General features: G+C 39.9%; 1 protein-coding gene across 6 annotated transcripts in view; it reads right to left on the bottom strand.

Moving 5' to 3' along the window:
* Positions 1 to 13,127, bottom strand: part of LOC106837858 (cytidine monophosphate-N-acetylneuraminic acid hydroxylase) — a 348,449-nt gene that overhangs the window by 123,243 nt on the left and 212,079 nt on the right. The window contains exon 1 of one of the 6 annotated variants that reach the window (XM_070515544.1): positions 7,927 to 8,157. The exons of 4 other annotated variants lie outside the window; for them this stretch is intronic. Coding sequence is in view for 1 of the 2 variants with exons in the window: in XM_070515540.1 (XP_070371641.1) it covers positions 7,927 to 8,015 (89 nt within the window). In the remaining variant the exon portion in view is untranslated. Of the gene's footprint in view, positions 1 to 7,926; positions 8,158 to 13,127 lie in introns of those variants that run through there. One more of the 6 variants, XM_070515540.1, reaches the window with a different exon arrangement.

Here is a 13,127-nt window from a genome sequence, read left to right as displayed (position 1 = left end):
TGGAGACTAAACAACATGCTATTGAACAACGATTGGATCATTAAGAAATTAAATGAGAAATCAAAAAATATCTGGAAACAAATGAAAATGAAAACATACCATAGCAACTCATAGGTGATGCAGCAAAAGCCATGTTAAGAGGGAAATACATTGCAATACAGGCTCACCTTAACAAACAAGAAAAATCCCAAATAAGCAATCTCAAACTATACCTAATTGAATTAGAAAAAGAAGAACAAACAAAGCCCAAAGTCAGCAGAAGGAGAGAAATAATAAAAATCAGAACAGAAATAAATGCTATTGAAACAAAGATGGCAGTAGAAAGGATCAATGAAAGAAAGAGCTGGTTCTTTGAGAAGAGAAATAAAATTTACAAGCCCCTAGCCAGACTTACAAAGAAAAAAAAGAGAGAAATCTCAGATAAATAAAATGAGAAATAAAAGAGGAGAAATAACAATGGATACCACAGAAATATAATGGATTATAAGAGAATACTATGAAAAAATATACTCCAACAAAACGGACAATCTAGAAGAAATGGATAAATTCTCAGACTCTTACAAACTCCCAAAGCTAAATCAATAAGAAATAGAGAATCTGAATGGACCAATCAAAAGTAAAGATATTGAAACAGTAATCAAAAGCATCCCAAAGAATAAAAGCCCAGGACTAGATGGCTTCCCTGGGGAATTCTACCAAACTTTCAGAGAGGATTTGATACCTATCCTTCTCAAGCTATTCCAAAAAATTAGGGAAGATAGAATGCTTCCTAACACATTCTACAAGGCCAACATCACTCTGATACCAGAGCCTGACAAGTACAACACAAAAAAGGAAAACTACAGGCCAATATGGCTGATGAACATAGATGTAATAATCCTCAACAAAATATTGGCAACCAGAATATAGCAATACATCAAAAAGATCATACATCATGATCAACTTGGATTTATACCAGGGACACAGGGATGGTTCAACATTCGCAAATCAATTAATATGATACACCACATTAACAAATTGAGGAATAAAAACCACATGATCATCTCAATAAATGCAGAGAAAGTATTTGACGAGCTCCAACAGCAATTTATGATAAAAAAAAAAAACTCTTAACAAACTGGGGATATAAGGAAATTACCTCAACATAATAAAGGCCATATATGACAAACCCACAGCCAACATCATACTCAATCAGGAAAAACTGAATGCCATCCCTCTGAAAACAGGAACAAGACAAGGATGCCCATTATCACCTCTCTTATTCAACATAGTACTGGAGGTTTTGGCCAGAGCAACGAGGCAAGAGACAGGAATAAAATAAATCCAAATAGGGAATGAAGAAGTGAAACTCTCGCTGTTTGCAGACGACATGATCTTATATATTGAAAACCCTAAAGAATCCATCAGAAAACTATTAGAAATAATTAACAACTACAGGAAAGTGGCAGGGTACAAAATCAACTTACAAAAATCAGTTGCATTTCTGTACTCTAATAACGAACTTACAGAAAGAGAACTCAACAATACAATTCCATTTACAATCACAAGGAAAAAAATAAAGTACCTAGGAATAAATTTAACTAAGGAGGTGAAGGACTTAAACAATGAAAACTATAAGACGTTATTGAAAGAAATAGATAATGACATAAAGAGATGGAAAGAGATTCCATGCACATGGATTAGAAGAATAAACATAGTTAAAATGTCCATATTACCCAAAGCAATCTACAGATTTGATGCAATCCCAATCAGAATCCCAATGACATTCTTTGCGGACATAGAACAAAGAATCTTAAAATTCATATGGGGCAACCAAAGACCCCGAATTGCTAAAGCTATCCTGAGAAAAAAGAACATAGCTGGAGGCATTACAATCCCTGATTTCAAAATGTACTACAAAGCCATAGTGATCAAAACAGCATGGTACTGGTACAAAAACAGACAAACAGATCAATGGAATAGAACTGAAAGCCCAGAAACAAAACCTCACATATACAGACAGCTAATCTTAGACGAAGGTGCCAAGAACATACAATGGAGAAAAGACAGTCTCTTCCATAAGTGCTGTTGAGACAACTGGATAGCCACATGCAAAAGGATGAAAGTAGACCATTATCTCATGCCATACACAAAAATAAACTCAAAATGGATCAAACACTTGAAGATAAGTCCTGAAACCATAAAACTCCGGGAAGATAATATAGGTAGTACACTGTTTGACATCAAACTTAAAAGGATCTTTTCAAATACCATGTCTTCTCAGACAAGGGAATCAAAATCAAAAATAAACAAGTGGGATTTCATCAGAGTAAAGAGCTTCTACAAGACAAAAGAAACTAGTATCAAAGCTAAAGCTCAACCCACCAATTGGGAGAAAATATTTGCAAATCATATATCCAATAATGGGTTAATCTCCATAATACATAAGGAACTCAGACAACTGGACAACACAAAAACAAACAGCCCAATCAAAAAATGGGCAGAGGATGTGAACAGACATTTTTCCAAAGAAGATATACACATGGTCAATAAACACATGAAAAGATGTTCAACATCACTAATCATCAGGGAAATACAAATCAAAACTACACGAAGATACCACCTTACTTCTGTTAAAACGGCTATACACTGCTGGTGGGAATGCAAACTGGTACAGCCACTATGGGAAACAGTATGGAGATTCCTCAAAAAACTAAAATAGAACTACCACATGACCCAGCTATCCCATTACTGGGTATCTACCCAAACAACTTGAAATCAACAATCCAAAGTAACATATGCACCCCTATGTTCATTGCAGCACTATTCACAATAGCCAAGACATGAAAACAATTCAAGCGCCCATTGACTAATGACTGGATAAAGAAGATGTGGTATATATATATATATATAAGGGAATACTACTTAGCCATAAAAAAGACAAAATCATCCCATTTGCAACAACATGGATGGACCTGGAGCGAATGATGCTAAGCGAAATAAGCCAGACTGGGAAAGACAAACACCAGATGATTTCACTCGTGTGGAATATAAACAAACACATGGACAAAGAAAACAGTTCAGTGGTTACCAGGGGAAGGGGGGTGGGAGGCGGGCACAGGGGGTGAAGGGGAGCACTTATGTGGTGACAGACAAGAAATAAGGTACAACTGAAATTTCACAACGACGTAAACTATTATGAACTCAGATAAAAAATAAGTAAAATAAAATCATGAGTGCCAAAACAAAACAAAATCAGTGGAGGCCTTAAGTAGCAGAACAGTATGCCAAGAACCAAATCTAGAGTCTTTGAAATAGGAAATCAGTTTAAGGAATCTCCCAAAAACTATAGAAGAGAGAGAGAGAGAGAAACTATGAAAAACAAAATAACAGGAAGAAAAGATATATGATAACTAATTTCTATATAATGGGAATTCCAGAAGGAGAAAAGAGAACAAATGAATGATCAAGGAAATAATAAGAGAAATTTTCTTAGCTGAAGAAAAACTTGATTTCATATTTAAAGGATCTAATGATTGTTGAGCAGGAATACTGAAAAAACACATGCTATGGATAATCTGATAACATTTGTAAATAACAAAAAAGAAATCCTACATGCTTCTAGACGGCTCCTCTACCTCGCCCTCCTCCCTCCACCCAGACTCCCCCAAATCAGGCACCTGGCCAGGGAAAAGAAACCTGTTGACTTCCACCCTCTCCTTTGTAAACTAAATGCCCCAGGGGACATGGAATGATGTTTCCACAATTCTGAGGAAGAATTCTACAGCCCTATTTACTAGAACCTAGAAAATACTCCCCCCTGAGTAGCCTTAGTGAAACTTGAATTCATTCTAGGACTGTGCAAGGATTTTGAAATTTCAGGAAATCAAATTAACATAGAATAACATTTGCTCATCGATATTAATGGCGTCCTTTGCCAGAAAAGAAGAAAAATTCTCACCTCCCTGTTTCCCTGAATTGGTTTAATTTCCGTATTTGTACGAGGTTTAAGAACAACTGGCTGGAGAAACATTCGGGATCAGCTATTTGTGATTCTGTTCACGGCCTGTGTGAATAGCTGCATCCTATCTGACAAGAAGGGGACTCAAAAGGAGTGAGTGTTGTTCCTTCTTCTGTGAGAGTTGCTGGATTATTCATCTTCCTTTCTGGACCCAGGAGAAAGCCAAGAGGGAGGAAGTTTGTTTTTCAGTCATTCTTGACTAGCACATTATAGGTTGCTCTTTGTGTGTGTGTGTGTGTGTGTGTGTGTGTGTGTGTGTGTGTGTGTGTGAGGAAGATTGGCCCTGAGTTAACATCAGTTGCCAATCCTCCTCTTTTTGTTGAAGAAGATTGTCACTGAGCTAACATCTGTGCCAATCTTCCTCTATTTTTTTTTTGCACATGGGATGCTGCCTCAGCATGGTTTGATGAGCAGTGTGTAGGTCCACGTCTGGGATCCAAATCCGTGAACCCAGGGCCACTGAAGCAGAGCACACAAACTTAACCACTAGGCAACCAGGCCGGCCCTAGTTTGCTCTTTATCCGCACTGTGACTAATTTCAGCTGAGGCCTCCCCATCGGGTATAAACACCAGGGTTACTAGCCTAACAACTGGCCAGGCAACTCTGCCATTCCATAGCTCTTGGGCATCTTTCAAATCTATTCCAGAAGCCCTCTCTCAAGTTAATCCCCAACCCTCTAAGCATCAAGGCATTTAGTCTAAATCCTTAAGGGAAAACCACAGCTGTGCCTTCCTACCACAAATAACATGTCAGTTCAGCTAAACACTTACAGGGTACCTTTGGGTGTTAGGTCCTAAACTGAGTGCTAAGGATACGAAATCAAATAAGATACAGTCCCTGACCTTCAGGAGCTCACAGCCTAGTGAAGGAGACAGAAATCTAGTGAGAAAAAGTCAGCAAAGTGTGACAAGTGACCAATTCTTCCATCTTGGTTCCAGACTTCCTCCTCCAGTCTATGGTCCCAGGAATCTTAGGCTATTGTCCCTTTCTCTCCTAATTCTTCAATCTTTCCTCCCTACCAGCTCCTTTCATTTAGCATTTAAATATATGCAAGTCTCTCCTATTTTTAAAACTATCACCCTTTCTTAACTCACTATTATCTCCCAGCAATGATTCTTTCTCTTCCCTTTCACAGCCAAAACTCTGGGAAGAGTAGTATTCATTCACTGTCTGTCTGTCTCTCTCTCTCAGTCTTACTCCTCTCTTTTTACTTTCCATTAAAATGTCAGACTTGATAATGCCTCTTCCCTACTTTAAACTCTCAGCGATTCCCCACTTCCTTGAGGATAAAGTCCAAACTCCTGAGCACAGCCTCTAATGTGCATGCTGGTCAGACTTCTACCTACCTCTCCAGCCTTATGTCCCACCCCTCTCCCCTGCCCTCTCTCTGTCCTGGCCAGTGGGATGTTCCCATAGTTTTTCTACTGTTCCATGGACTTTCTCATTTCAGCTGTTCCCTCTGCTTGAATATTCCCTCTCCCCATCTTTGCCAGGCTGACTCCTACTCACTACTCAGATTTCATCTTAAATGCCACTTCATCTAGGAATCTCTGATACACAAGGATTTGGTTAAATCCCAGTATAAGATCCTATACCATGTAGAACTCTGTATTTGTCCTTCTTTACATCCAGCACACCTACTATTACTCCTTCAATGTCCGTCTTCGTCTCCTGACATTAAGCTAAATGAGAGCAGGGGGCATGCCTGTCTTGCTCATTGCTGCGTCCTCAACACCTAGCATGGTGCCTATCTATGAATGACTGAAGGAATAAATGGAGGAATAATGAATGCGCTGAATACCATAAAAACAACAGAGGGACACCTAAGCCCACTGTCAGAGGGAAACGAGGGTGAGGCCTTTTCCAAATCTATATTACTGTAATTTCGAAAGGAAACTGAGTCAAAACTGGAGGAAGTTTATAGAAAGAGACGGATGTTTGGAAAGGACAGGTATATTTACAGGAAACAACTAAGGAGAGCACAATGGGTTTTAAGAGAACCATTGTTATTCTGAAGTGTTATAATATAATATACAACAGGATCCAGGGTGTGACAATATTCAATAACTCTGGCTGGCAGTGTGGTTCGTGCTTTAAGGAAATATTGGTTATATTAGATAAATTCATGCTGCATATTTTTAGCTAAGTAAAAGTGTTGCAGGATAGACACAAACAATAGTTTCTGTGATGAGGCATTTGAAATTAGCTGATCTCCCAAAACCAATACAGCCTGGACCTAGGAATCGAGCCTTTATACAAACAAAAAATTGACCTACAGACGAAAGTAACCTACAAGCTTTTTAAATCATAGAGCTTAGAGCTGAAAAGGACCAGATACTATCCAGTCCAATCCTACCACACCACTCTCCCCACCCGCATCTTGTACAATAAAGGAAACTGAGGCCATAAGAAGTTAAGTCACTTTCCTAAGATTACACATCCAGTTAGTGTCAAACGTGGTAATAGAAACTAGGTTTCCATGTCAATGAAACCGAATTCTTTCTGATCCCTGATTCCATCAATTCTAATTTTATGGAATTTATAAGCCTTCTCCAAACCACAGCCTGAAAAAGCTTTTTTGGAAACCCTTACCTCCCTCCAGTCTCTGATCCTGATTCTCCAAATGGCACATCCTGCATAAAGACAAGCCTTCAGGGGCTGTGCATCCCAATAACACCTTCCCCTCACCACCCACCCTGCCGAAAGGCTTAGGAGGGGGTGACAGTAGTAACTGAAGAACTTTGAATAACTCCTTGACATGATATTCTCTTCTGTGGCATTAGGTCACATTGTCCCCATCTGTCCATTCTGAGTTCTGGGAAAATCAGTCTCCTCACTGTCATAGAATATTGGGGGAAACTTCTTGTGCTTTAAAAACTTACTCAAGATGATCCAGCAATTTCACTCCTAGATATATATCCAAAAGATTTAAAGCAGGAACACAAACAGATATTTATATACCAATGTTCAGAGCAGCATTATTCACAACAGCCAAAAGGTGGAAATGACTCAAGTGTCCATCAGCAGATGAGTGGATAAACAAAATGTAGTCTACATAGATATACAGTGGAATATTATTCAGCCATTAAAAGGAACAAAATTCTGATATTTGCTACAACATAGCTGTAACTCAAAAATATTATGCTAAGTGAAATAAGCCAGACAAAAAAAATATATATATTGTCCAATTCCACTTAGATGAGATGCCTAGAATAGGAAAGTTGAGGCAGAATTGTAGAATTGGGTTACCAAGGGCTGGAGGGAGGGAGTAAGGGGGAGTTATTGCACAGTTTCTGTTTGGGATGATGAAAAAGTTCTGGAAATAGCCAGTGGTGATGATTACACAACCTTGTAAATGTACTTAATACCATGATCGTATGTGAAAAATGGTCAAGATGGTAAATTTTATGTTATATTTTACCACAATAAAAAAAGTTACTCAGCAGCTTCTGGTTCCAGCTAAGATGGAATCCTAAAGCATGTTCAAGTAACTCACAGGAAGGTACAGAAAGAGAAACAGACAAACAAGAAATAGAGGAAACAAACAAAAAAACCCACAATGGCAGATATAAGCTTTAACATATCAACAATTACCGTAAATATAAGTACTCTAAATACACCAATTAAAAGACAGAAATTGACAGAGGGAATAAAAACCATGATCCAACAATATGCTGTTTATAAGAGATTCATTTCAGATAAGACACAGGTGGTTGAAAGTAAAGGAATAGAGAAAGACACGTCATGCATACATTAAACAGAAAGAGCAGGATTTGACTATGTTAATATCACTGTCATCAGTAATCATTAATTTTGAGCCATACTTTAAAATTTTAACTTGTAGATAGAAAAAAGTTAATATTTAAGGTTAAACAGAGTCATATTACAATTTTCCAAATAAGCCAACACTGATAAAGCACATTACCTTAATTCAGGGGCCCTCTTAATAAAACACCAGTGTCCTTTTCCTGTCTTGCATAAAGACTGCCTGCTAGGATGAGAATGGACACACATTCTCTTCCTCTATGGCGGCAGCTGGTTCCTGTGGTGTCAAATGCTGTTCTGCCGGACTCTCCTATTCATGCACACCCTGTCCAGATGGCTGCAGTCAATCTAGGATTGACTCCATTCTCGTGTGTATTGGGGAATGGAGTCCAGCGATGACGTAAATGAACGTGATGGTCCGGACCTGTCCCACTGTCTAAGGAGTAGCGGAAGTGGGGGTAGGGGGCCCAAAATTTTGTTTAAGTTGCATAATTGCAGCCCTGGGAGCAGCAGTTTGAGGCTAATTCTCTTGGTTCCTCTTCTCCTTCAGTTTGAGTTCAAGAAGAGAGTCTCTGGGATGACACCCTGATCTGATGCACAGGACAAGGAACTATCTAGCATCTGAATAAGAGAAGTGTTTCCCAGGCCCAAAGAACTTCCTCATCCCCTTCTCACTTACACTTAGAAGACTGTGGCCCTGGGTATATCTTTTTCCTTACGAGGTCTGTTCCATTTCTAGTTTCCAATCTACCAAGCCCTTAATTTCTTATGGAAACATGGAGAAGCAGGATTTTTAGCTTAAAAGGGGTAAATGTTGTGTAAGTGTGACTATAGTTTCTGGGATGAGAAGTTAAATGTAAAATTGTGAGAATAATATAAACCCAGTGTGTATATCCTTTCAGAGCTAAGCTCAATGAAGAAAGTATGATATTGACTAATACTTAATGATCGCCACTTGCAAGAAATGTGGATATCCTGTTGAAATGGCCAGGTTTGGGGTCCAGGTTTTATATCTAGAGGTCATACCTAGAATGCAGTAAAGGCATTTCTAGCCACTCGTGTTCCTGGTGATCTTCCTAAGTATAGAGAAAGCATTAAGAGGAATATGCTAACTTTGTGTGTGGTCAGACTTAGGGTCAGCAATTTTAAAGATCATAATAAATAATTTTTCTTAGGATATTTACTTCCAGAGCACCTACAATAAATGAAGGATATATGAGAAAATGGTCACTAGAACCCGACTCTAGTTTTGAGAGAGAAATGTGTTATCCTCTATCATTCCAGCAGTTCCAGTCTTATGCTACATTTTTCTAGTGAGAAACATTTGACCAAGCATCTTTTCAGAAATTAAAAGAATGAGTTTGTAGGAATTAAGGAAAGTGGCAGATTGTATTTCCAAAGATGACCGCACCTTCCCACAGGCTATTCTTACTATTTGACTGACATTCCTCCCACTGAGATGTATGTGTTCCCTCCCCTTGTATCAGGGTGGGATCTTCTGATTGCTCCCAAACAAAAGAGTATGAAGGAAGTGATGCCATGTGGCTTCTGAAGCTAGATCTAAAATAGCACAGCTTCCACCTGGCCCTCTGTCTTTGGGGCCTGTCCTTGGGAGCACGTGACCATGTTATGAGGGAGCGTAAGCCACAGGAAGGAGCCCCATGTAGGTGTCTGGCAACTCCAGCTAAGGGCTCAGCCTCCATCGATCCCAGGCATGTGAGGGAGAGAGCTTTCCAATGATTCCATCACCAGCTGCTCAAGTCTTCCAGCTGAGGCCACAAATGGCAGGTAGCAGAAGCAAGCTGTCTCTGCTGTGCCCTGAGGATGCCTGACCCACAGGCTCTGAGAAGATAACAAAGGATGGCTTTCACTACTGAAAAAAAAATTACTCAAGTAATATTTAAATTAAGTTCCTATTGTTAAAAAATGAAAACTTTACGGATATTGTCATGCCATAGGGTCACAGACACACAACACTTGTACCACCCAGTACAGGGATAACAGAGTCTATTAGAGGAAAATTTATAGAGAATAGAGAACATGGAACCGCCAAACTCTCATTTCCCCACAGCATGGGCCAGGTATAGACCGTCCGTATGCACCATAGGCAACGTCCAGCAGAGAACAGTCAGCCTCTGAGAGTAGTCTGGACTCACAAGAGAAAGGACCTGCTTCACACCACATTACACATTTAAGTTGCTATGAAACCTACGTTGGCCTATAGAATACTTGGGTTCTCTAGGTCATAAGAAATGAATGACAGGATCTCTAGGCCCAGGAAGAAGAGTGGGGAGAATACATATTGAGGGCCTGAGACTACACTGAAGGTCAAAGTCTGCATACAGAGGGCCCTGGAACCGTCTTGAAGAGCCTCTGTAAACCCAGAAAGCTTTTATCTTTCTGGTGCTCCTTTGCCGACTGGCTGGGGCCAGCTCAGCCTGGCAGAAGGAGATAGGTGTGGAGGTCATCCAGATTAGTTTCCCAGCAGAGATAAAAAGAAGAGAGTGAAAATCTCCCCTAACCTCTTCCTCTGCCTTCTCCCCATCAATTAAAACAAGATTGAGACATTTTTCCCCCTTCAGATTGACCAAATTTTAGAGATGAATATTATGCAGCATTGGTGAGACATTCAGAAAGGTTCTGCTCATAATACTCATAGGAGTATAAACTGGTAGCTTTGTGGGGAAATTTGACACTATCTACAAATTTTGAATGTGAATATCTTTTGACTCAGCAACTCTACTTCTAGTAAAATTTTTTAAAGAAGTACTCCAGCACTTGTACAAAAAGATGTCTGTTGCAACAAAATGTTGGAAAGACCAATAGGAATGAGCAAATAAATTACGGCACATTGTTCTGTGAAATACTATGCAGTAGTTAAGAATGAAGTACAGGGGCCGGCCCCGTGGCCGAGTGGTTAAAGTTGCGGGCTCCACTTCGGCGGCCCAGGGTTTCACTGGTTCGGATCCTAGGCACAGTCATGGCACCGATCATCAGGCCATGCTGAGGTGGCGTCCCACATGCCACAACTAGAAAGACCCACAACCAAAATATACAACTATGTACAGGGGGGATTTGGGGAGAAAAAGCAGAAAAAAAAAAAGAATGAAGTCCAGTAGTTTCCCCTCATCTGTGAGAGAGACGTTCCAAGACCCCCAGTGGTTGCCTGAAACCACACAGTACCGAACTCTCTATATATATCATGTTTTTTCCTATACACACATATTTCAGGTGTGACAGCAAAACTAGCAAACATTTCTTTTTCCTTCTCCACAATTTCACAGATAGAAGATTCATTCGTACCATAGATCTTCAGTACTTCAGTATATGATTTCTTTTCTTTCCTTAGTAAGTCAAGAATTTTCACCTTTTCACATAAAGGAAGCACTTTACGGCTTCTCTTTGGCATATTCCAATTGCCAGCATCACTACTCTTGCACTTTGGGGCCATTATTAAGTAAAATAAGGGTTACCTGAACAGAAGCACTGCTATACCCCAACAGTCGATCTGATAACCAAGGTGGCTACTAAGGAGCATGTATCCATGGATACGCTAGACAAAGGGGAGATGCACGTCCTGAGCGGGATGGAGCAGGACAGGCTGAGATTTCATCACACTACTCAGAACAGTGAACAATTTAAAACTTATGAATTGTTTATTTCTGGAATTTTCCATTTAATATTTTTGGACTGTGGTTGACTGTGGGTAATGGAAACTGCAGAAAACAAAACTGTGAATAAAGGAGGACTACGGTAGATTTATAGGTACCAACATAAATAGGGCTCTACAACACATTTTTGATCATTTATATTTTTTGATTTGGAATGGGCAAAAAATTCCTACTTAATAATTACTTCGGTTTAAAATTAATATCCAATTTACTAATGCTACAAAATTGCTACACTGTTGCTGGTAGTGATACATATTTGCTCACCAGCAGGTGAAGCCTTGAATAAATTGATTATATTTGAATCCCCAGAGTGTCTTAGAATCTAGTACATTATAGGTACTCAAGAACTGTCCAATTAATGAATGAAACAGTCAGGCCAGCAGCTCCAAGATTTCTTCCAGCTCCAGATCTTTGATTCTAACTGGGGAAAAACTGTTCTTATTAGTAAAATGGTCATGACAATACCTACGTCACAGAGGGGCTGTGATGATAAAACAAATAGGTAAAATTGAGTCCTAAGTTATAATTTGATACGCAACTTCTAGGAACTATTATGTTGTTGGTCTTCACTGGATAAAAATTACTTCTCTGCCAAGTTCAGAGGCACTCTGGGAAGTTTGAGAGAGCCTCATTTCAGTGTGTATGTAGGAGGAGGGGAGAGGCATGAAAGAGGGGGCAGAAAGAAGGGTCAACCATTAAGAACACTGCCAGAGTTGAGGCTAAAGAGGGGGCTGATGGCAAATGCCAAGCTTGAATGCTTAGCCATGTTAAAAAAAAAGTAATTATAGGGGACTTATAGGGGACTGGTCTGGTGGCGCAGCGATTAAGTTTGCACGTTCTGCTTCAGCAGCCCGGGGTTCGCTGGTTCAGATCCCAGGTGTGGACATGGCACCGCTTGGCTAAGCCATGCTGTGGCAGGCGTCCCACATATAAAGTAGAGGAAGATGGGCATGGATATCATGGCCAGTTTTCCTCAGCAAAAAGAGGAGGATTGTCGCAGATGTTAGCTCAGGGCTAATCTTCCTCAAAAAAAAAAAAAGAGAGAGAAAAGTAATAACAAGAGTTAGGAAAGGCTTTATACTTGTTAAAAGCTTTAAGCATGCACAATATTTAATCCTCACAACCAGGAAGCTCTTGAAGTTGGGTTGGGCCTCCAGAGAAGTTCCAGTCCAGTTCCCTTACCTGATTGTCACCCCTTGCTCATATTTCTTGGGAAACTAAATGGCAGACTTCTAAAAGTAACTGGAACAGAAAGCATCTGTCAAGGTGGGTGTGAGCTTTCTAGGGCTGCCATAATAAATGATAACAAACTGGGGGGCTTAAAATAAGAGAAATGTACCCTCTCACAGGTCTAGAGGACAGAATTCCGAAACTAAAGTGCCTGCAGGATTGGTTCCTTCTGGGGGCTGGAAAGGAGAATTTGTCCACACCTCTCTCCTAGCTTCGAGGCTGGCAATCCTTGGCATCCCTTGGCTTGTAGACCCATCATTTCAGTCTCTGCTTCCATCTTCATGTCACCTTCTTCTCTTCACATGTCTCCTCTCCTGTCTGTGTCTTTTCCTCTTCTTATAAAGACACCTGCCACTGGATTTAGGGTCTACCTAGATAATCCAGGATGGCATCATCTTAAAATCCTTAACTTAACTATATCTACAAAGACCCTTTTCTCAAATAAGGTCACATTCAGAGG

The sequence above is a fragment of the Equus asinus genome, chromosome 8 (genome assembly GCF_041296235.1).
Source record: "Equus asinus isolate D_3611 breed Donkey chromosome 8, EquAss-T2T_v2, whole genome shotgun sequence".
NCBI lineage: Eukaryota > Metazoa > Chordata > Mammalia > Perissodactyla > Equidae > Equus > Equus asinus.
The sequence above is the reverse complement of the archived record's forward strand: the minus strand, read 5'-3'. Positions and strand labels throughout refer to the sequence as shown.